At 39.0% G+C, this 26199-nt stretch overlaps 2 protein-coding genes across 2 annotated transcripts in view; one reads left to right on the forward strand and one right to left on the reverse strand.

The window, feature by feature from the left end:
• Positions 1–848: 848 nt before the first annotated feature.
• On the reverse strand, positions 849–12409 carry LOC108667167 (fatty-acid amide hydrolase 1). Its single transcript, XM_018154155.2, has 11 exons — positions 12278–12409; positions 11302–11497; positions 10497–10553; positions 6005–6231; positions 5359–5435; positions 4815–4982; positions 4039–4277; positions 3424–3664; positions 3003–3164; positions 2666–2805; positions 849–1742 (listed from the first exon to the last, which is right to left on the reverse strand). Exons 1-11 carry the CDS (start codon positions 12298–12300, stop codon positions 1623–1625), a joined length of 1650 nt encoding a protein of 549 aa, XP_018009644.1. The 5' UTR covers positions 12301–12409; the 3' UTR covers positions 849–1622.
• An 8523-nt stretch (positions 12410–20932) lies between these two features.
• The window catches only part of LOC108667164 (vitamin D3 hydroxylase-associated protein), an 8877-nt gene continuing 3610 nt past the window's right edge, over positions 20933–26199 (forward strand). Inside the window, exons 1-2 of the mRNA XM_018154153.1 lie at positions 20933–21014; positions 21832–22027. Coding sequence (XP_018009642.1) covers positions 20992–21014; positions 21832–22027 — 219 coding nt within the window. The 5' untranslated portion in view covers positions 20933–20991. The remainder of the gene's footprint in view (positions 21015–21831; positions 22028–26199) is intronic.

Genomic DNA, 26199 nt, shown 5'->3' on the forward strand with positions numbered 1-26199 from the left:
GATCAACACATTGTTTTTATGTCAGCTTTAAAAGCATTTGAAAAAACCGACCTCATCAAAATGGCAAAAGAAAATGTATTTACTGCATGCAACTAGTGTTATTTTAAGCAAAACTGGTCTTAGAAATCAGTTTGACGTCACGAGGTGACGTCACAAGAGCCAAGGTGACGTTTGTATTAGTTCAACCATAAAAAAATTGACCTCATTAAAATGACCCAAAACAATTTATTTACTGCAACTGGTCTCATTTTAAGCAAAACAGGTGTCCCAAATCAGTTTGAATCACAAGGTGACGTCACAACGACCAAGGTGACATCACTGGTGGAAAAACAAATGACATCCACAAGGCGCCGCTGCGCGTGGGTCAACCTTGTACTAGTTCAAACATGGTTGGGCTAACGATACGCTGAAAATCCCGTCAAGTTTGTACCTAGCTTGAGAATTTCCAAAAAATTCTTCTGTGGTTGTCCAAATCACCGTTTATAATGGCGACTCAATAAAGATATATTATTCGATGGTGTGGAGGAGTGGAATAATTGGGAATATCTCGAAGAACGCACTGAAGTGCAAATTTACTGTATGTCCAGGAGCATCAGGCAACTGTTTTTGGAGTCTGTATCGACATAAAATTCGGTATCTTAGAGCCAAGTTCGATTTTTTGTTGCATGCAGTGTATCATTCGAGTCTTGGTTCCTTAAGTTGTGCGGCAGTTCAGTATAAGTATTAGAGAGAGTTTTGAAGAATGAGGTGACTAAAAGGTTTGAGATTGAATTTAGAAGTTACAAACAGCCATCCCTCTCTTAATTGATTAGTGTAAATATGTATTATGTGGGTTTGGGGGAAAAATATGAAGATTCAATAAATTTATTGATGAATTGAAGAATAATGCCACCGACCAACACCTGCGTGGGTGATGGTCGTTATAATAAAGACATGACATAGCATAGAACTGATATTATGACAGTAATACTATTTTTGATTTAATATTTCACAATTGAATAATAATAGAGAACATTGATGTAAATAGTTGAATTTTGCTAATAAGGTTATATGAAGCTACAGCAAATGGTGTTCAACGAGCTATGGAAATGAATAAAAATAATTATTCCGTTCAAAGGAAATGATAGTGCGAGTTGTAAATTCCAGTTACTACAGTTGTACAGCTCGGCTAGGTCCCAGCATTGCAGGTCCTGGAGTATAGTAGTTCCGTATTTGTAGTTGAGAGAGTTGGACAGCTCGGCTAGGGCACGGCACAGCAGCTCCTGCAGCGCGGTAATTCAGTATATGCAGTTGAGGGAATTTGACAGCTCGGCTAGGGCCCGGCACAGCAGGTCCTGCAAAGCTGCAGCTCAGTATTTATATTTGAGGGAGTTGGACAGCTCGGCTAGGGCCCAGTACAGCAGCTCTCAGTATTTGCAGTTGAGGGAATTGGACAGCTTGGCAAGGGCCCGGTACTGCAGGTCCTGCAAAGCTGCAGCTCAGTATTTATATTTGAGGGAGTTGGACAGCTCGGCTATAGCCCGGCACAGCAGCTCCTGCAGCGCGGTAGTTCAATATTTATATTTGAGGGAGTTGGACAGCTCGGCTATAGCCCGGCACAGCAGCTCCATCAAAGCTGCAGCTCAGTATTTATATTTGAGGGAGTTGGACAGCTCGGCTATAGCCCGGCACAGCAGTTCTTCGCCGTATGGCAGCGCCACGAGTTGAACGCCGAGAGGCAGGCCCACGGCGTCACGTCCGTTCTGTAGCGGGAAAATAGTAAATTTGAATGTAATAATACCAGCTTGAAATAGCCTTCATAATATGATCTGAAGGTATATTCCTCAGTTCTGAGAAGTGTCCTCTTTTGTCTGTCTTTAATTATTCTTCTCTCTCGCACGTTTTTGCCGGTTTCCCCTTCTTCATCAGACTCAAAGACACATCTAACCAATTTGAACGCTGTTACTGACGGCGCCTACGCCGTGGATAAATCGACATCCAAGAAAACCACTAAACTTTGAAGCAAAATCCACCTAAAAGCGTTTCTCTCTAGATCTAAAATTCAGACGTACCATTTTTGTTCGAAAGCTCGGCAGAAACCGTTTGAAAGTCACCGATGGACTTAAAGACGAAATTACGTGGCAGTGAGTTTTGCAACTACAAGTGGATATGTCGTAAAAATAACATTTTCTTTAAAGCATTGGCGTGTTCAAAAAGGATTGCTAGCACTTGCTGCGCTGATAGTTTTTTATATGCATACCGTTCATGAACCAAAAGAAAAAAATTCGTTAATTTAGTTCTTCAACAGATTATTGCATTAACCACAACTTCTATGGACCAAGGGTCCTGTTTGAATGAGGTGCTCTCTAAATTTGTGTTTCCGCAATTTTACCTACAAATTGTTAAATTAGGCCACATAAAATTATTTCAATATCTAGGCATAGAACTCCTCATCCAGGTAAAAGATATTTCAACTGCCTCAACTCTTACACAATCAAGTTTGTTAGGTAAGATCAAAAGAGCAAATCTATACGGTAAATTACAAAAATTTTCTGAAATCTCCCACGTTTAAGAAATTTGAAAGAATGTGACAACTATATCACTTCAGCTGATGAATACGATGATTCAATTCCGCACTGTTTAAATGATGCACATCACTCTAGATGAAATGCCACATAATACCAACTTGTTTAATTAGATCATGGATTTTGTCGGTGCAGGAATAGTTGGCAATGTTTAGCTCTTCTTCTTGGGTTTGCCGAGTGACAGGCACGGCAGCAGCGGGGTAGTCCATGACGTTAAAAATCGCGGTCAGCATCATAGAGACTATGTAGAATAGGCAAAAATAGTATGAATAAATATCCGATGAAGACATATCATTATTTTTATTCTCTTTATGTGCTCTATGGGCAAATTGTCAAAATGCACTGTGAATATGATTGTTATGATCACAAATTATGGCATCGTTGGAGGTGTGTTGATGGATATTGGAAAGACTTTTTTTAAATAGTCACTTTACTTACAATTAATCATTCCGACTTGCTCAGTCTTGGGTGCAGGAGATGGATAGACGGGACATAATAGCAGGTCCAGCCCATTTGACTTCCAGTTCTGGTAAAATGTGTTGACAAACACGCTTCTCTCTATCATCTTCTTCCACAAATCTGTGCAGCTAGATAATGTGCCTGAAACAGTCAGATATTAAAAAAATATATATAACTCAGTACTTACTGCAGTGAGTGACAGAAAGTGCATTTTCTCAAAATCGACAAAAACGTGAAGTCACGGACAGACGGATGGATGGACGGACAGACAGACATGAGCACAATAGGGCATTTTTTTATGGATGAGATAATGCGCCAAAGAACAAAATTTTCCACTTCACCCAACAAAGGCACTAATATGCATTTCAAGCGCGAATTAGAATTTAAAAACAGTACTTACAAAAGCTGTGCTGCACAGCTACGCTTCCAAACTGTCGTTGGAGTTCGGGACAACGATCTTCAGTTTGGTCGGGTGGCACCGCAGCAAACGATTTGTACCACAAAAGTTCTTCGTCTACAGTTTCGCCATCCAGCAGAAGATCCACAAACTTTCCTTGATCGGCAAAGAGTAACTGAACGCAAATATCGAGGCCTTCAATCCAATTTTGCTCAGGAAACGCGACCACTTCGTGGCCTAGGGCCTGCAAGAACCATAAAAAGCCATCAATTAGTTATCTCAATGCTTACATGTTACCGCCACGCCCTGCGCCACAGCCAGCTTCACTATCCTTGAAGGTCGCCATGGCCTGCGCCACAGCGCGTCACCAACCTCGGAAACCGCAACAGCGCGCTTCACTAACCTCGAAGGCCACCACGGCCTGCGCAATAGCGCGCTTCACTATCGTATAAGGACGCCGCGGCCTGCGCCACAGCGCGCTTTACTAACCTTGAAGGCCACCACGGCCTGCGCCATAGCGCGCTTCACTATCGTATAAGGACGCCACGGCCTGCGCCATAGCGCGCTTCACTATCATATAAGGACGCAACGGCCTGCGCCACAGCGCGCTTCACTAACCTCGAAGGCCGCCACGGCTTGCGCCACAGCGCGCTTCACCCCCGGAGTGCTGGGGAAGAGGGATATCGAGTCGAACCATCCGACACGGAGGGCCATCTTGGACAGGTAGACGCTGTCGTTCCAGGACAGAGGCGGCACCTCCGGATCGCAGGCATGGAAGTCGGCCGCGGAGAAAATCGCCTTGGTCGCCTCGGCCACAAAAGCCCCGTCTTTGCCCATTAAGCCCCAGGTTCCAAATACTGAACAATAATTGTCGAGTTAGAATTCTTCAAAGCGATTTATAAACTGGTTTACTAATATAATTTTTCGTCTTAGACTATAACAACGGGTTGGATTATTAATCTAGCTTTAAGGATAAGATTCATGAGCATCAGATCAGATCAACTTCCAGTCTCACCCAAAAACTAAATACTTACTAAACACTAAACCAAATACTTACTAAAATACTAACTAAACTCATTATCTCATTTGATGGCAGCAAATTATATGGAATTTGGTAGTATAAGAAAGCTAAATTTTCATTAATTTTATTATTAAATGCAACTGTTTTATTGCATTTGATGACGTTTTATGGTTATTTAAAACCGATATTCATTAGGTAAAATGCTCTTATATAACGAAGGTCGATTGAGTACCACTATTATAGTTAGCGGAAGTTCATGACTCCATAGCATAGCATAGAAACATCGGCGCTGAAGAATAGGCCGGGTTGGCCAGTCGCCGATTGATACTGTGTTATTGCATGTAATTGCATAGTTCCTAAAATGATAACTTACTGCCAATAGGCCTGAGGGCCCCAACGAGTCCCCTCCTAGACATCCTCTTAGCGGTGGGTTTGATGCCCACCACTCCACACCAGCTGGCGGGCAGGCGGATGCTCCCACCGAGGTCTGTTCCGATCCCCAACACCGAACCTCCGCCGCTGATGAGAACCCCTTCACCGCCTTATAAAATACGAGGAAGCCTTCAACATTTTTACTCGACGCATGACGGAATATGAAGCGTTCTCTCTTTCTATGCCTGATTACATACGTTGGAATAACAACCTAATATTATATACGTCAAATTAACAACTGATGCCAAATCATTTTACCTAATCACCATTATCTTTGGGAAATCAGCTCATCATCCCACAGTGAGCAATTCAGTGGCATCATAATATTTCAATCTCCATGCAAAGAAATATCTTAGCTCTTCAATCGCTATAAAATTTATTATACAGCGATTTATCAATCGCTATTATTATTATGGTTTTATTAATTAAATCCTCGTAATTATCAAGGCCGAATCATCCATGAGCGATCTAGTCGACCACCTCACCAGAGGAGCCGCCGGGGGTCCTCGCTGCGTTGAGCGGATGTCGTGCAGCGCCCCACAGAGGGTTCGAGCAGCCAATGCTAGGAAGTAGATAATTCTAGTCGTGAATTCCAAAAATAAATATATCTTCACACGGTATGTTGCACTTGCTTCACTTGAGGGAGTGGGAGAATTGAAAACCTTGACGACTCGTTACTGACATTTTCGAAATGAGTGGTTTTCCTTACAATACTGGAAGTGGAGCTAGTGGAATTTTTCCAGATCTCTGTTTTAAAGTTTTTATGTGTTTTTTCCTGAACCTGAGTCTGAATGATGAACCTGATTTCAACCACAATTAACTGGAATCAATCCAATTGTGAATGTGACCATCTTCACAAAAAATTATTTTGAATGTTTAATTAATTTTGACACCATCCCAGACAACACCAAAAATTTGTTTCAATAGGATTCATGTTGTTATAATTATACGTAATATTTTTGTACAACTTTCAATGCGGCATTCTTCCTGAGAAGGGAAATGATATTCCCGATGATTTAATAAAAAACAGGATTCACAAATTGACCATTTAAGATTAAATGTCAGATTACTCATTTGCTATTGTGAATTGTTAAGAACCGCATGGAATATGTAAACGAAACCCTGGGTCACCTGATACAAAGCTGCGACGCGTTGGTCTTCACGAAGGGCACGGCCCCCAGCTCCTTGAGGACCGTGACGACATCTGCGTCCACAGGGGCGGGCTGCCCCACCTTCTTGAGCAGCCCCAGCGTGCAGTCCAAACCCTTGACCATGATGCAGTCTTTGACGCTGACGGGAAGCCCGTGCAGGGCACGTCTCTCATCTTGGGCCAGCTTGTCTAGAGCCTCGGCCCATGCCTATGACATGTTGGGGATAATTAAACACTATCAGCTCATGTCTGCAACTAGTGTAGGTTAATAACCCCTATCTGACCTTGAATATGAATTGTGGAAGGACAATTAAACACTATCATAACTCTTGGAAGTCCCGAACAAATTTCCCAGCTACTGCTACAGCTCCAACAAGTTGGTGTGGACAGAGTTGACAATTTACTTCTCTCTTCCTGATACGCGAATAAATCCAAAGCCTGGGACCAAGCCTGTCATGTTGACGATGGCTCAAGTGCTGGAAATCTCGTTGGTATAAGGAATGAAAGCAGTAACTTGATTCGAATCTCATCTATATCTCCGGAAATAAATCCTGCATATTCTATTGAGAACACAAAACAGAGATTAATAGATTGGCTCAACACTGTTGACGGAGTAAATTAGCTCGTGATTTGGAAATCTCGATGGGTTAACGCCGAGTAAGTAAACTTAACACATAACATAGTGACGTCGGCGCTGTAGAGTAGGCCTGATGTAGCCTGTCGCCGATTCTTTGACTCTTCGTAACTTTTTCACAGAAGATTTAAAATCGTGTACTTGGACCGGATCTTTTCATGACTGACCATAGTTTGAAATAGCTATTAGACTTCCACCGAATTAGATATGGTGCTAGGCATTTCAAGTCTGAATATATATTTTCCATAGCTATAGCTTTATCTAGTCTGTTCTTGAACGCGATCATACTTGGAGCGTCAACGTTGTAAACGGGGAGGCTGTTCCACTTGTCGGTGATTCGAAGCGAGAAGAAATGTTGTCGCGTGGAGAAGTTGCAGCGCAAGTTTTAGTTTATAGCTGTGGCCCCTAGTGTTGGTTCTTGTTTCAAATTCTAGTAATCCTCCTGGGACCTTGTATAAACCATGAATGTACTTGTATACTTCAAGGAGGTCCCACGCCGACTTCGATAACAGAGGTTTGGAAGCTTCATAATCTTTAATCTTTCTTCATAGAACTTTCTCTTCAAGCCTGGAATTATCCATGTTGCACGTCTTGAAACATTCTCTATTAAATTTTTGTCTTTTTCAAGTCTCGGTGACCACACAACGTTTCCAAACTCTAGATTCGGGCGCACGACAGCAATAAACAACTGCTTCACCGCTTTTGAATAGAATAGAAGTGTCGGCGTTGAAGACATAGGCCCATGGCCTGTTGCCGATTCTTGAACTTTTCGTGACTTGATTCACAAGGGATCCGGCCTTTGGAACCCGATCTTTCCATAACTGACGATTGATTGAGATAGCTGCTGGACTTATTGCCTGCTACGTAATTTGCTAGGCATTTTAAGACTGAACATATGCTCCTGCATAGCTTCGTCTGGACTTATTGCCTGGTCCGTAATTTGCTAGGCATTTTAAGACTGAACATATGCTTATGCATCTAGGAACTCGTAAGAGTGTCTGATCAGTCCAAGAAGTTTGTTGGATTTATAAGATTGCGTTTCAACATGCTTAGAAATTTCAGATCCTTGTCGAAATAAACTCCGAGATAATTTTATATAACCTTTTCATTCATTACTCTCTCGTTGCAACCATGTCTTCTTATACTGTAATCTTGCTGTTCATTGTTCTTCCCGAGGTGAAGTACTTTACACTTGTCAGTATTACACCGCAGCTGCCACTTATCAGCCCAGTTAACTAAACTGTCAAAGGGCCAAACTTTCAAAACTCTTTAAGTGAACGTAAGTACTTGAGCTCTATTTTCTTGTCTATGATTGGTGGATTTTTCTCGAAAGGCCGTCAATGATTGGCTGATGAACTTACGATCTCTTAACTTTTTTGACGCATCCTCCACTGTATTGTAAACTTTTGTGTCATCGGCATACATGAGCACACGCTAGACACTACTTCTGGCAGCAGACGCTGGACACTACTTCCTTGTGGCACGCCACTGCGCACTGATGCCCAGTCTGACACAGTTCCGTTAATACTGACACGTTGGCGTCTACCTTCTACAAAATCTCTTATCCATTGGAATACGTTTCCCTCAATTCCAAAAGACTTCACTTTACGCAACAGCCGCGCTTGCGGAACACTGTCAAATGCTTTGGCAAAATCGAGGTACCCTTTCGTCCAGTAGGCGAATCTAATCGTTCAACGTAGACAGTTGGTTAGTGGTGCAGGATCTAACGGCAATAAAGCCATGCTGACAGTCTGATTGGAGATGGTGAACAGTCAAGTGATCGCTAGCCCTATCCCTCACAACAGATTCCATTACCTTACAAACAACACTTGTCAGACTGACAGGGCGATAGTTACCGGGGCAACTATTGTCACCTTTATTAAACAATGGTGTTACTTGAACATCTTTCCAATCGGACGGCAAAGTTCCTTCCTTAAAGGTTTTTTGAAAGAATACTGTCAATGGGCCGGCCAGAACGGTTGCTAATTCTTTGAGCAATCTGGGATGGAAGTCACATGACATGTCGGGATTTAGAGCGCCCAGGCGCTTGCGAACCTCTTCTTCGTGTATTTCAAAACCTCTTTACCTCGAGCCGATTGGGCGTTCCTCAATATCTGGAATACTGTTCAAATCCTCATCTGTGAACACACTGCTGAAGAACTGATTAAGAACGTTAGCCCTGCCCTCATAGGAGGAAATCTTTCTTTGGTCTAATTTCAAACCGTCGTTTTTCTTACACTTCGAACTAGCGTACAAAAAGAAGGCTTTCGGATTATTTTTTGCAATTTTAGTAATATTTTTTTCGAAGTTTTTCACTGCGACAGACATTTTTAGCTTGATTTCGAGCTAAAAAACAGTGACTCCCCCAATGCATGTCCATAATATAGTAAGAAATATTCGCCGCATTCACTGCTTCGCGGAGTTCATCATAGTCGCTTTTCGCAAAGTTCGAACGTTCATGCCTCCGAGGCGTCTTTTCTGCATGGCACTTAACACTGAAAAACAATGATTGATGGTGGCTTTTGCCCAACAGAGCCTCGTGGCGAAACTCATCTAACATTGCTTCTTCACTAGTAAACATTAGATCTAGAATATTTGGTGTATGTTTACCCCTAAAATGAGTTGGCTTGGTGATGTTCTGGATTAAAAATGAGTCTCGTACAGACTCCATGAACAGGGATGCTGGGTGATTCCCATCTCTTGGAGAGGATTCATCGGCCCAATCTATTTCTGGATTGTTAAAGTTTCCAACGATCAACGAATGCTACCTGCTGAAAGTCACGCTCGGTAAAAGGCTGTTTAGTACTTTATCGTTATCAGAGGAACTGTAAGGTGATCTATAAAGGACCCCTATGAGAAGGCTATCCTTGCCTTTTAGAGAAAGTTCTGACCGCACTGATTCTCTAGCTGATTGATGCTCTGCAGATGGTTCAACTTGCTGGGCCCCATAACAGGTTTTAACCCACAGAGCTACACCTCTACTACATTGCCCTTCATTTAAGTTATAAAAAAAATCAAAACCTGGCAACTGAAATTCAACAGGTACAATTCCCCCCGCCGTGATTCTTATGATGTGTTTCTGTAATACAAATAATGTCTATACACTCGTTTGCGATCACAGTTAACAGTTCACTTTTCTGTTAAAAACGGAATCCCAGTTCGTGTAAAGAATTTTTAAAACTTTTTGTGCACTTTCAATTTGATGTATGCTGTTACTTCCTACATTATTTACAGGCCTTGATCTACGGACATCATTACTAGTAATTACTTGTCCTCCAGCTCCTCTGATTGACCGTGAGCAGCCGGTGTTGTCTTGGCAGCTTGGAAGTGATTGACCTGATTTTCCGTGCTTTTCCGCCTGATTCTCTCTTGCCATTTCCTGCGAAAATCCTCTCTCTCTTAAGAGGTGGAATCTTTCTTTACAAAAACTGACTTGTGATCAGCGGATATTACAAGCTTTCTCGCTGCCTTCAGCACGCACCAAACCTTAGCAGGATCCTTTATAGTCACCAACAGAGGTCTGCAGGTGTGGGCAGCAGCATCCTTTATTCGTAGCCTCTTGCACGATAGGAATTATCAACCGGTGTAGCCAAGTAGCGCCAATCTGATTGATTTTGTTTACAATTGAGCACTTGGAAACTTTTACTCCAACATCCCCCCTGTAACTTTTACAACATGAGATTCCGAGTTGTATAGGAGAAGGAAAACCAACAGAAATCTTAAGAGGAATTAAAAGATTTTGAGCTATGAATACCCCTCAAAATTATACTCATGAATACTGAATAGTGCCTAACAAATGCCCTACATGTAGGGGTTTATTACATTGGATTTTTTCCTACCTTTGCGTCAGGGATGAACTCTGTTATGCAGTTGAAGCTTCTTGCCAAGTCAAGAGCCTGCACAGAAAGAATCACTAAAAAATACCTCTTTCGCCTTTATATCATAATTTTTGATTCTCAGACATTATTATCACTATGTTTCCAAGAAGAGAGAGGTTGCCAGCTAAGTCAATATATTTGGAAGCAATATTTACCGAACAACTGGCACGGAAAGTGGTGACATGGATTGTGTTCATATTTTTTCAGGTATGTGAATCACGGGTCGATTTTCTAGATATTTTAATTTGTAGACTGGAGTAGAGCTGTCCATAGAAAGACGACAGTAAAGCCACGGAAAATGACTAATGCAACACAAAACCTCTATTGGGCGCATGCTGAAGGCCGCTTTGCCATTAGTTCACATTAACTTTCATGGGAAAGCACACTTTCGGGCTATGCATCATAAGAAGTCAAGTAATTGAACTCATGGCGCCGTATGCCCAAAGCAACCGCTTAAGCATGCTCAATTTGGCTGCGCTTCCAATTGGAGCAGGACTCAGTGCAGAAAAAAGCAACATAGCTGGTGCGCATTAGAACAGGACATGCCGGCCTCATACCAGTGATGTTTGCTGCGCACCCTAAACCGACAGCGCCGGAAGTGACCCATTTTCTGTAAGAGTTGCATGCAGTTGACACAGTCTCCCAAACGTTACATGTTGGCCCCATACCAACTTTCCTACTGAGCCTTTCTTAAGAAAGACTGAATATAGAATCCAATTAAGCGTTGCTGGTAACAATTTCTAAACATTGGCTGTCATGATTTCACCTTGGACTGGTAGGACTGCAGGACTGTCACGGCAGACAACTCTCCCTTTCTGAGCTGCAGCAGGAGATCCGAGGGCTGCAGGAGCAACACGTCCCTGCGCTGCTTCGTCAGCAGGACGTCTTCCCCTCCACAGGATATGAGCTCCTTCTCTAGAGCAAGCCTGTCTGCCTGGACCTTCTCTCGGTGCTCGCGATATCTGTTTAGGAATTTAAATTCATTTAGTTTATTTTAATCCTGCAGCTATTCAGCATTAAGCTAACCTCTTTCATCGACTCTACCTATTAACGATCGGGATTTATATTAGAAAACCGGATGTGTGCTGTGTAGGATAAGTTTGCTATGTCTGGAGTGACCATATTAGAAGTTCCTCTTCCCCCCCTTTGTAGCGGAATAAATCAAAATAATGCCAGTAAACGTTGAATCTGATCAACAATTGTTGAATACAAATTACCATCATTCATCATTGGCACCATGGATCCGAATTATGATGCTGTGTAGATTACAATAGAAATGTGCGCCAGAAGATCTCTCTCGTTTAATTAGACAAAAGATTTCATCGCGACCAATAAGTTGTTCAGCCTGTTCTCTCAGAGACCGTTAAACTTTATTATTTTTGATAATTTCTGTCACAAGTGGCGGAAGTTCCCGCTGATTGCGTATGTGATTACCTATACTATATATGATTTACTTACATTTTAGGTAAGTTCTGGATCATTCAAGAAAATATTTTTTAAATATAGTTGTCAACTGCTTTTAAACGTGTCCAATTACGAAGGTACAATTTTTGTAATGAGAAATTTCAGGAAAGCGTGTTGAAAAAATGATGCCCGGCATACTTCCTGACATTTCTAGCATTTAGTTTCTGGATGTTTAGAACTAGGAAAATAGCTAAACATTTTTTATTAATAACCCAGGCTAGCTAGGGCTGACCCTACATTTGCGCATACCGGTGCTACGAAATCTGAATTGCACTCACCTGTCCTCTAAGGAACTTTCCATGATGATGGGATTAAAAAATGTGTTTTAATTGCAACCTCAAGCCCTGCAAAATAAATACATAAGTATCGACTTTTATCTGAGTACCGTTTCTAATGTAGGGATAAGAAACACAAATAATTTGTGGCAAAGTTAAATTTTTATCCGGGATACCTTCGCATTTTCGTCACGCCCACCAGTGGGAATAACTTCGCTTTACAACACAGACAAAATGTTGAGGCACAACACAATAAATCTAGATTTATGTGAAATTAAATCAAAAATTAAAAATTGTCAATTAAATATTACTTGCAAAACAAAATTGTGCAACGATAGCTCAGAACTTGAATAATTATGAAATATTCTTCCGCTATTAATTTCAGTCTCCTAGCGAATTCGAAATTCAAGCAGCCAAGTGAACTAACAACACGGGTTTGTTATAATTAGCATATGTTAACATATTTTTGTTATAATATTAAAATGTTATATAATTATATTCATAATTAAGGTTTAGAAAGATTGATGGTCTTGTGTTATCCTGATCATGCGAGAAATTTTCTGTGGCACTTAAAATCAATCATTCATATTAAAAATACAACTCTGCCGCAAAATTCACGCTGCATGATCACATGCTTCCCAACAATGACAACTAGTAAAATTTTCGCAGAAAAGTGTAGAATTGTTTGCTAACTTGGTTGTTAAACTAAAAATAACAGAACCATCTGTGCTAATCGAATTAATGATAATCTGAACGTAATTTCTTCAGGTCAGGATAGGACGGACGCGTCATCTGCTGCAACCGTTGCCATCTGCAAAGGACAACTGTCGTTGTGGACTGAGCCTCGATGAGAACTGGGGCATCAGGCACACAATTTATCTTGCGATACTCTTTGATACCTGAGATGTAACTAACTGATGTTGGAAGATCTTCTACGAAGCTGTACTCAATGGTACCTGAAACGTAACTAACTGATCGTAGAAGTTCTTCCACGAAGCTCTAATCTTTGGTACGTGAGACGTTACTAACTGATCTTGAATGTTGTTGCACGAAGTTACCCATTTTGGGACCTAAGATGTTACTAACTGATTATGAAAGGTCTTCCACGAAGCTGTACTCTTTGATACCTGAGATGTAACTAACTGAATTTGGAAGTTCTTCCACGAAGCCGTACTCTTTGGTACCTGAGATGTAACTAACAGATCTTGGAAGGTCTTCCACGAAGCTATACTCTTGGGTACCTGAGATGTAACTAACTGACCTTGAAAGTTCTTCCACGATGCTGTACTCTTTGGTACCGGAGATGTAACTAACAAATCTTGGAAGGTCTGCCACGAAGCTATATTCTTTGGCACCTGAGATGCAACTAACTGATCTCGAAAGGTCTTCCACGGAGCTATAAGCTTTGGTACCTGAGATGTAACCAACAGATCTTGAAAGGCCTTCCACGAAGCTAACTCTTTGGTACCTGAGATATTAATAACGGATCTCGAAAGGTGTTCCACGAAGCTATACTCTTTGGTACCTGAGATGTAACTAGCTGATCATGAAAGGTCTTCCGCGAAGCTATACCCTTTCGTACCTGAGATTTTACTAACTGATCTTGAGAAGTCTTCCACGAAGCTATGCTCTTTGGTACCTGAGATGTAACTAACTGGTCTTGAAAGGTCTTCCATGAAGCTGTACTCATTGGAAACTGAAATGTAACTAACTGATCATGAAAGTTCTTCCAAGAAGCTATTCTCTTTGGTACCTGAGATGTAACTAACTGAACTTGAAAGTTCTCACACCTTGGTATAATCTTTTATACCTAAGGCGTAATCAGCCAATCTTGACGTTCCTCCTTGTTGTTATACTCTTTGGGTCGTGAGGCTGAATTAACCAATCTTGACGCTTTTTTATGACGTAAAAAATCTCGAAAACGCATTGCTTGTTATTATATTGTCCGTGTAGGATGTTTTGTTTTCAGCGTCGTGTTGCATTAATAAGGCGAAATACATTGCAAAAATTCATTTACCCTGCATCTGACCATTACCATATGAATTAATCGTCACATACAATGATAAAATACGAATTTAAAAGAAAATGTTCAAATTAATTTATCAATAATTTCAAAGATAAATGTAAAGACTAATTCAATAGTATCGAAAGGATTTATTCCCGTCACCAACATGAATTAGAATATTTATATATTATCATGTAGCACTAGGTGAATGGGTGTGGTAAATCGGCAAAAAATTATCATCAATTTTTAACTTTACTGTTAAAATTAACAGTTTCCTAAGTAAATTTAAATTCTCGAATAATAAAAAAAAATTTTTTTCTTAGCGGAAGTGAAATTCAAGAAACTTTTGTTGAACTGGAAATAATGGCGCTATTGATTCTGAATTGATACTGTTGTACGGTCGAAGGCCAACCGTTATTTATGGGCTTCCAATGATTCACTGAATACTTCCTTTCATTTAATTTCCGTAATTCATCATTCTCTCATAATTTTTATACCAGACACTAATTTGTCTTTTCGAAAGAGATTCCTATCAATAATAAAACAAAATTAAGTCAACTGACTATAAAATTTGAAATTTTTACGCAGAGCTTAAAACCCGTCTCCAACTCCTCAAAATAACGTTATATTTTCTTTAAATATCTATAGAGCATTCTTTTTGACTCTGATCAAAGCCAACTAACTCGATGAATCAGAATCTTTGCATTCAATTATCTGATATATTTTCGTGTTTTCATTTGTAATCTCCGCCCCATTCATCTATCAGTTCACTATTGTATGTCTAATCGTTCACACTTTTCATCATTATTAGAGCTTTGAAAAGAGTTTCGATGGTAACCAGTTTCCGTTACTAATAAAACTTTATTGTTAAGCCATCATGTAATTTCTTACAATCATTTAAATCAATTTTGTTGGAAACATTAGGATATTCAAATAGAGGTTTGTGCCTAGCGCGTGGATATCTCTCCATGCCCTATTTTTTTCTAATCACACCTTATCATCACTCTTTATCATCGATGTGCTTCTCTTATCTGCTCAATTCGATGAATAACATATGTGCTGAACATAGGGTATTGTATTCTTTTCTGTCGAACATTTATAGTCGTTCAGAAATAATTCATTATACTCGGAGTCTATAGAAACTAATCTACGCTAATAGTTCCAAAGTTAACCATTTTGTAATAAAAACAAAATTCATTTGTTGGTCTTCCGTCTCCTTGATTCCCCCAGCTAGCGATCCAATTAATAATTTATTCTATGCATTTGCACTCAAATGATTATTTGCACGACGGGCGATGCAATCATTAAATTCAATCTATCATATAAATGAAATTAATATTATAAAGCTTCAGGCCAATCGATTCTAGAAAACAATCAAAGATGGATATTTAAAGAGGAAAATACATAATTAGGAAAGGTGCCGTAGGCAACAACACGATTGCTGCAAAAATATTTCTAAAACTTTATCCAGACTACGGTCTATTCATTTATTTATCCCCGTGCCAATTTTTATCCCATTGCCATTATTGAAAGACTTTAAACGAACTGAATGTCATACTGAATTAAATTTAAAATAATTACTCTTGATTTTTAAAAGACTTTATTTTTCATACTTAATCATTATTGAAATTTGTGCTTACCCCTATGCGTTGGGTGACCAACCGTTGCCTAACGCTCATGCTTCTGAATAACGATGAACATTTTTGCCTTGTGTGGATCATTCTCCCTAGTTTTTCCGTGAAAAGGCCGTGTAATTCCTACGTGGAAAGTGTGTCGTTATGTATACACAATAACCTATTCATTTTCTTCAGTGTAGATAAACTCCAGCAATGTATTTACTCTGACTGCATCGACTGCTTGAAGATAACGATCATAATAACCGGTCACTAGATAACAACGATTGGCCTTTTAATCTCCTTGTTGATGACAACATCTGCGCTTTCGTTGCAAAAATATAAAAATATAAAAAATATCAAATAAATACATACTATCTTCACGTTATATCTTTACCTATCGCGCAAGCACGACGGCATCAGGGATATTGTTGCCAACTCATCTTATATCTGAAAATCTGACCGCCAAAAATATTTATCTAAATCTTGGTCCTCAGTATTATATGCACTCAAGAATCAGCAATTCGGCTCGAATATTTATTAATATCAAGTTTAAACTAAGAAAAATTTTATAGGGAACCGTTGCTCACAGCGCCTGTTTTGGATGGTAATAGTCCACCCTCGGCACTAAATAAGGGATATGTCTACTATTACGGTTTACAATAATAATATAACTAACAATTTAATTCTTCCTATTGTTATTAAATGATTATAATTATAATTTAAAGATCTTTTATTAATGAATAAACTTGTATTGAGAAGGTCAAGTTGGACGAGTAGTGAGTTTGACAATAGGATTGAAAGCTTCGCATCTTGTCTCCCATCAGAATTTTCTAGGAAAATGGTGGGAGGAATGAAAACTTTGTCCTATTGGAAAGCAGTTGAATACGGTGTCTTTCTTATTTATGCAGGAGTGTATGTATTTAAAAATGTTTTTCCTGATGCTCGTTACAACCATTTTCTGGGATTTTGTGTTGCCATGAGAATAGTACTAACTCCTAATCAGTATGAAAATCAGAGAGCAGACGTCGCCCGGGTTCGCCCTTTTATCACTGACTCGCCCTTCAAATTGGTCACGATGTGGTAACACGAATGTAAAAAATGCATCTCTATTCGGACAGTCCCTCTCATTCCTTTGAGTGTACTCATTCACAGTTGCAGAAGGTGGGTCCAAAACTGACATCACATTAAATTTCTGCGGTTAATTTATGAACCAATATTGCGTAGAATGAGTGTTCTCAACAACCATCTTATAACATCTTTTTTGATGTGGAAGTGACTCTATAGCTGTGTGTGTATACACATTTATACATATATAAAACTACTTAGCATTAGATGGAAGAATTTTCTTGTTGAAATGCGTACAAACAATGACCAGATGCAAATCAACAAATGAATATTGTTTTTATTACAAAAAGGATTAACTTTCGAACCGTTAACTTAGATTAGTTTCTAGACACCGAGTACAACGAATTTTTCTGAACGATGTCTTGACTCTAAATGTTCGACAGAAAAGATTACAATATCAAATGTTCAGCAAATATGTTATTCGTCGAATTGAGCAGATAGGAGAAGCAGAGCGATAATAAAGAGTGATGATAAGGAGTGATGAGAAAATATAGTGCATGGAGGAATGTCCATCTACAAGGCGCAAACCTCTTCTTGAATATCTCGCTGCTTCCAACAAAATTGATTTAAATGATTGTAAAAAGTCGCTGATGGCATTGGATTAAAGTTTTTTTTAGTAACGGAAGGGGGTTACCATCGAAACTATTTTCAAAGCAATAATGATGATGAAAAGTGTAAACGATAAGACATACTATAGTGAACTGATAGATGAATGTGGCGAAGATTACCAAATGAAAGCATGAAAATAGCTCAGATGATTTAATGTAAAGATCCATATTCATTGAGTTACTTGGCTTTAATCAGAGCTAAAAAGAATGCTCTATGGATACATAAAGAAAATATAACGTAATTTTGAAGAGTTGGATGCGGGTTTTAAGTTAGCTCTGAGTAAACTTTTCAAATTTTATAGTCAGTTGACTTGAGTTTGTTTTACTATTGACAGCAATGATGCTACTTTTGAATAAGCAAATTTGTGGCTAGAATAAGAATTATGAGAGAATGATGACTTATGGATATTCAATTAAGAGAATGATTCATTGAATCGTTGAAAGCCCATGAATAACGGCTGGCCTTCGACCTACACCAGCACTAATTTGAGTATCAATTGCGCCTTTATTTCCGGATCAACAAAAATTTCATGAATTTCACTCCCGCTGAGAAAGAAAATTAGTTTGATTATTCAGACTTGAAAATTACGTTGGAAACTGTTAATTTTAACGGTAAATTTTCAAAGTGAACGATAAACTTTTTCAGATTTACCATACTCATTCACCTAGTGCTAAATGATAATTTATCAATATTCTAATTCATGTTGGTGATGTGAATAAATCCTTTCGATACTAATGAATTAGTATTTAAAATGAGCCTTGAAATTATTGTTCAATTAATAGGAACATTTTCTTTAAAATTCATATTTTAGCATTGTATTTGATGATTAATTCATACGGTAATGGTCAGATGCAGAGTAAATAAATTTCTGATAAATAAAATATGTTCCGGTTCTTTTAATAATGCAAGAAGACCCTGAAAGCATAACGTCCTACACGGACCATGCAATGACAGACAATCTTTTTTCGAGATTAATTGGACCATGAAAGAGCGTCAAGATCGGTTAATTACGCCCTTATTACCAAAGATTATACCAACGTGGAAGAACTTTCAAGACCAGTTAATTAATTCAAGATCAGTTAATTACATCTCAGGTACCGGTACCATAGAGTTTATAGCTTCGTGGAAGAACTTTCAAGATCAGTTAGTTTCATCAAGATCAGTTAGTTACATCTCAGGTATCAAAGAGTATATAGCTTCGTGGAAGAACTTTCAAGATCAGTTAGTTACATATCAGGTATCAAAGAGTATATAGTTTCGTGGAAGAACTTCCAAGATCAGTTAGTTACATCTCTGGTACCAAAGAGTATCACAACATAACTTGTGTGCCTGATGCCCCAGTTCTCACCGAGGCTCGGAACAGAGCGACAGTTGTTCTTTACTGATCGCAACGGTTGCAGCAGATGACGCGCTCGTCCTATCGTGACCTGAAAAATTACGTATCAGTTTATCATTAATTCGATTTGTACAGATGATACTGTTATTTTTCAGTTGAACAGCCAAGTTGTGAACCATATCTACGCGGTTATGTGATTATTTCACTGTCTGTCCTTGATGTGAAGCCTTTGATCATGTAGCGTAAATTTTGTCGTCGGATTACAACCACAGATGAATTTTTAATTTGAATGAGTGATTTCAAATACCGCAGAAAATTTATCACATGATCAGGATAACACAAGACTATCAATCTTTCATATTTCGCACTAAAATATTAAATAGTAACTTCCGACCAGTAGCTATTAGACGTAATCCAAACCCGTCAATTGCTGACATGAAATTAGCTATCATTGTTAATGATTAAGTCACTGCAGCAATTTATTTGAATGGATTCCAAACCAAGTCCTAAACGAAATGAATCAGGCCTGTACGTGTTCATTCCTATCCCTGTTACCTGTCACGCTGCGTAAATTGATCATAATCTCGATCTCATGCATGCACATTTTTCACTTCTGTATATCATCCTAACCCTAACCCATTTTGCCACGTTAATAAGCATATCAATGCTACGTACGCTCTCTTCTCGTGCTATTTGTGAGAATTTAACTTTTTGGACAACATGTTTTTCGTTTTTGACTCAGTTCGTTTTTAGTATGTGTTCGTTCAACTCAGTTCGTTTTTTAGTATGTGTGGGCTGTTTTGTGCAATGAGCTGTAGTTTAGAGTGGGACGATCGCTGGTGATAAGCAATCTCCTCGGGAGTACCAATAGTACATTCTTCTAGTTGAAGAGTAGTATGAATTAATATCATAATATTAATATTATAATATAATATTAAATTAATAATATTCAAGGATGATTCTTCTTTTTCTCTAAGAGAAACGAATGGATCGCATTGTACATATAGTGACACACTTTCTTTGCCACAGTACGAGCAGCGAGTGGTAGTAGCAGTGATACGATCGTTTGCCTGGCCGATCTTGGTCAGGATGATTGACACAAGCGTAAGAAATCGCATCAATATGCGGACAAAATCTTGTTTATTTTACCGAGTTTTTGTCTATTTGAAAAATATCCCCTAAGAAAATTTAGAGTCGCCCCAGTTCTGGTAATCCAAATCAGGAGCTGCCGCGTCTGTATATTTTCACTGGGTCCTTACATTCTTTTCATACTAATGGAGATAAAAGTTGGGCAAATCAAATCGAATGTATTAATATCCTCGATTTTTAATTAGTTTTGGCAAAATAAATTATGGTACTCTAATAAATCTACTAAGAACTTCTTGCTTGTGAGAAGCTGGTGGTATAAATGCGTTTTTGTGATAAAAAATAAAGCTCTATGATGTTCTTCTCTCATACGATAGATGCGCTGAAGAATTAATGATTCAACATTGAAGTTTTTATCGAAAATTTTCCCTTAATTTGAATTAGAACTTCTTTGGCATCGGTAACCGATGCACGGACGTCGTTATCAAGAGCCATATGAATTCTTGCTCTGCAATTTTTATAAAATTCCCGACTTTAATTATAAATATAATTGTATAACATGTTAATTATGACAAACATATGTTAATTATAACAAAATCGAGTCGTAGTTCACTTGGCTGCTTGAGTTTAAAATTCACTATAAGACTGCAACAGTGGAAGAATATTTCATTATTATTTAAGTTCTCAGTTATCGTTGCCACAATTATACTTTCCAAGTAATATTTAATTGACCATTTTTGAGTATTGATTTAAATGATTGATTGATGGTGGGCGTTACAAAAATGCAAAGATATTCCGGATAAAAATTCGACCTTGCCTCAAATTATTTGTGTTTCTTATCTCTTCATTACAAACGGCATTCATATCGAAGTCGATGCTTATGAATTTATTTTACAGGGCTTGAGGTTGTAATCAAAATAAATTTCTTAATCCAATCATCATGTCAAGTTCCTTGGAGGACAGGTGAGTGCAATTCAGATTTCGATTTCGAAAACCTGGTGTGCTCAAATGTAGGGTCAGCCCTAGCTAGCCTGGATTAATAATAAATAATTCCAGTAATTTTCCTAGTTTTTTCGTCCAGGAACTAAATGCAAGACGTGTTAGGAAATCTGACTGGCATTATTATTTCAAAACACTTTCCTGAAATTTCTCACCACAAAAATTGTATCTTCTCGAAATAACTTTATGTCCATCAGACTTTGTTTGAATTGTTTACGTTTTAAAGCAGCCTTCATCTAGCTGTGTGTAAAAAAAATTCTTCTTCAAAGATCCAGAACTGACATAAAATGAAAGTAAATCATATGTAGAATAGGTAATCATATAAGTAATCAACAGGAACTTCCGCCACTTGTGATAGAAATTATCAAAAATAATATGAATAAAGTTTATATGAATGGTATAAACGCGGGTAAACACTTATTTCATGAAGTCTATGAGATAACAGCTTATTGGCCGGGGTGGTTTTATTGTGATCTCCATAGCATCATTCAGATCGATGGTGCCAATGATGAATGATGGTAAATTTGTATTCAACACTTGTCGATCAGATTCAACGTTTACTGACAGTATTTTGATGTATTCCTCTGCTATGAGTGCGAAAAACTTCTAATATGGTCACTCCAGACATAGCAGACTTATCATTATCCTACACTGCATACAACCGGATATCTGATAGCTGTAAATCCCAGTCGTCAATTGGTAGATTCGATGAAAGTGAATAGCTCAATGCTGAATAGCTGCAGGATTAAAATTAACTAACTGAATTTAAATTCCTAAACAGATATCGCGAGCACCGAGAGAAGGTCCAGGCAGACAGGCTTGCTCTAGAAAAGGAGCTCATATCCTGTGGAGGGGAAGACGTCCTGCTGACGAAGCAGCGCAGGGACGTGTTACTTCTGCAGCCCTCGGATCTCCTGCTGCAGCTCAGAAAGGGAGAGTTGTCTGCCGTGACAGTCCTGCAGTCCTACCAGTCAAAGGTGAAATCATCACAGCCAATGTTTAGAAGTTGTTACCAGTTACACTTGATTAGATTCTAAAGTCAGTCTTTGCTAAGAAAGGCAGAAAGGCTCAGGAGGAAAGTTGCGTAGAGCCAACATGTCGCGTTTAGGGAGACGTGTGTGAGCTGCATGCCTGCAGAAAATGGTCGCTCCCGGCGCTGTCGGTTTAGGGTGCGCAGCCAACATCACATGTATGAGGCCGGCATGTCCTGTTCTGATGCAAACCTGCTATGTTGGTTTTATATGCGCTGAGTCCTGCCCCAATTGGAAGTGTAGATAAATTGAGCATGCTTAAGTGATGGCTTTGAGCATACGACGCTATGACTTTAGGCACTTGACTTTTTAGGGCGCTTAACCCACCCGCGTGCTTACCCACATACATGACTGTGAACTAAAGTGTGAAATTGGGCAAATTGGCCTTCGGCATGCGCCCAATAGTGCTGTGGGGTAAAATTAGTCATTTTCTGTGGCCTTACTGTTGTCTTTCTGTGAACAGCAATACTCCAGCCTACAAACTAAAATATTTACAGAGTCGACCCGTGATTCCCTTATCTGAAAAATTATGAACACAATCCAGGTTGGAATATGTCACCACTTTCCGTGCCAGTTGTTCGGTAACCAGACCACGCGATTTTTTTATTATATATCTACATTTTTTTATCTCTCTTCTTATTGCCACACATTTCCTACTTCACACTGCAATCCCTCAATTGTGGCCTTTTCCTGTGTGCTATTACAGTTTTTAAGACAATCTTACATTACTTTTACCTAGGCAAAACCTAACCAAACTGAACCCAGCATAACATATCCTAACCTTACCCAACCTGTCCTAACCTAACCTGAACTGACCTTACGTAGCCTAACTTAACTTAACCTAACCTTACCTAACCTTACCTAACTAAACCTAACCTAGCCTTACCTAACCTAACCTAATTTAACCATCATCACATATGTGGACGCGAAATGAACTTGTTCCTTGCTTGAACCTAACACCAGGAACCTATGTTTATCACACAACACATGAAAACAATGATGTTCTCTAATTGCCTTATGGATGTCTGAGGCCGGAGTTCGCATTTCCAACACTCTATAAACGTGTTGGAAAGGCGAACTCCGGCCTCAAACAACCATATTCATGACAATATAACATAAAAATGTATTAACTTTATCCCATATGAGTTAACTTTGCAAATATCTGTCACAAAATAACGGAGGCAAGAGAAGGCCCCGAGCAGTGAGCTTGGGGCCCGTGAAACGGGAATTTAATTCTCTACTAATTTTTATTTGTACAAATTTCCACAATCGCAATCGCATCCGAGTTATAGTCCTTTGAAAAAGCCAAAAAATCTGAAATAAGGAAAGAGGTGAGTAAATTTCACTGAGCAATTTTGGTGTTGAATGAAAAAAATTTTCCAATGGGACTTTTTTAATTTTTTATTTCACCGAATTAGTGCCAAAAAGCTGAAGCAGGTAATCAGGTAAGTTTCACAAAAATACGTAGCTTGCACAATAAACTTACATTACGTACCTCAAGAGATGTGCCGTTTGGGTGCACTTTTGGTGAAAGCTGCTCGATTCTTGTCAACTCTGAAAGATCATATCTCGAGTTCTATTAGCGCTACAATCATGAAACAAGGTTCAGATTAAAAACAAATTGAACCCGTTGGAGTGGACAGAGGGGATGGTAAGAGACCAGATGGCTTAACGGTTTTCCCGTTTTCTAATGGGAGGTGTTTGTGCTGGGATGCAACCTGCGTCGACACTTTTGCTGAGTCGCACGTCAATAATTCGGCTATTTCTGCTGGGTTCGCGGCTCAGCTGCATATCACCTGATGTAGGGTGCGGGTGATGTAGCTGCATATCACCTGATGTAGGGTGCGGGTGATGATGTCGTAGGGAGATATGACGGCCGAGCTGTCATCGTCACCAATGAACTCCGCCATGTCGGGAAACACTTCTAGTCCATCGTCGTCACCTTCGTCCATCCTGTGCATTAAATTTTATCAGAATTTCTGTCTGCGTTCAGAATAAATTTCTGAACAATTTCTAAAATCTTGAGTAAATTTCTGAGTGGGGAAAGCAAGCAAATTTGTCACGGTGCGACATGCGCTATAATATCTTCAAGAATGAGTATTCTTTGAGTTAAATTCTTCCTTATCAGGGTTAATGAAAAATTGCAATCCGACTTGTTTTTCTCGCGATTGAAAGATTTTTAGACCAAATTACTCATGAAATAGTAGAGCTGAGTTTCCAGCAGCCAAGAGTTGCAAAGACAAGAGGTAGTTTGCAAAAGTCAGAGCTTCAACGGCAAGACATTCTGTAACACTATTGCTACTCTCAAAAATTTTCATGAATTTTTATAGTCATTTTCAATTTTTATTATAATTTGAATTGTCCAATCCGTGTCATATGAACAGCACGGCGGACTGAGCTTTTCAAATGACATTCACCGTCCGTTTTTTCACCACAGGTAGAGAGCCAAGGTAAAGATGGTCAACTCGAAGGATTTTGAACTACGATAAAGTTGTAATTGCGGATAAAATTGATCTTACAAACATGACAATTTTACTGAAACGAAAGCGTCAAACCGAGATATGACGTTTCTCAGCATAGCAACCTATGCTTGTTACCCTTTACACTTGATTCATAATCAAACACCCATAAACTAAATGTATTTTTTTAATATATTTTATTTCGGCGCCATTTATTATATTTATTTTCCACAGGGTGGCCCAATGGTTACAGTCCAGTGTACCAGAATTAAAGAAGATAGGTGCGGGTTCGATCCCAGCTCTGTGCGCTAGTTTCTGGTCTATATCGGTGGGGAGACCGGGCGGTTAAGCAAAGCAAAATAATTGAAGCACTGAGCTGCGGGTTAGAGACCGTAACAATATGTTAATTGTTCTGCGATTTTATGAATCGGCGACAGGCCCATGGCCTAATAAATTCTGAAACTGCTACAATTGTGCTACAATAAAGCTACAGCATATCATCTTACTTGCTGTGCTTGCCAGTCACATTGCTCATGTGGATGCTGCTGCTGTCGCCAGCTGTAGGAGAAGATATGCACTTTAAAATATTTCTTTGCAGAAAATATGTATGATTTTAAAGCTTTATCGTAAAAAGAGAAGAGAAAAGTGTAAAAATATGCCTTAAAACGTGAGGAGTCTAAAATTGAGAGCTTATATTCTCTGAGAATCACAACGCGTAACTAGTAGTATTCTCATACACTTGGTAAACGTTACATATAACTCATAAAAACTGTTGAGAGACTACTTTGCAAGTTTATAAGTGACCAGTAAACTTTTCAAGATTTATCAGGAACGTTTATCGAATAAAAAAATCGTTAAGTGAATAAAAAACAGGCATTATTAGGACTTTTCAGTCCACTCTGATGCTGAATAACGATTGTGAAGATCATTATTCAGCATTGGGCTTACATCAATTATTTCATGCATGCAAAACACTATCGACTAGTGAAAATTAGTACACTTTTACTGCCCTTTCTGCTACGTACTTCTCAACACTGGTTGCACTGCAACCGGTTAGCCTAATGTTAAGTTTGAGCTGCGGCGAGACAATTCATGGTTGAACCATTAATGGTCAGTACCAAACATTAAAAGATAGCGTAATGGATGCCGCTCATGGTCACTTGGTAATAGAGACACGAGGTTCTTTCTACCAATTCGTTCATGAAGCCTTATTGGTTTCGAAGAAATATAATTAACATTATATTAACAGTTTATGCTTTCGAAAATATAAATATTAGGATGTATTTACTTCCCCATTCTAGATTCAAAAGTGAGCTTATGCATTCTCAATTAAACAAATTGAATTCTAATTCATGCATTGAAAAGTTCGATGATGCAACGCGTGTGGGAAATGAAGTGATAAGATATAGGAGAACCTGCAACCAGATCACGCGCTTTTTTCATTATATTATATTTTTCTTTATCTCTCTTCTTATTGCCACACATTTCACAATACACACAACTATTCCCCAAATTGTGGCCTTTTCTTGTGTGTGTCATTACAGTCTTTCATATTTGCTTACAATACTTTTACCTAGCCATAAATATCCTAACCATACCATGCCTAGTCTAACCCAACCTTCAACAACCTGACCTAACCTATTCTAATCTAACATCATC

The sequence above is a fragment of the Hyalella azteca genome, unplaced genomic scaffold (assembly GCF_000764305.2).
Source record: "Hyalella azteca isolate HAZT.00-mixed unplaced genomic scaffold, Hazt_2.0.2 contig8068, whole genome shotgun sequence".
Classification (NCBI taxonomy): Eukaryota; Metazoa; Arthropoda; class Malacostraca; order Amphipoda; family Hyalellidae; genus Hyalella; species Hyalella azteca.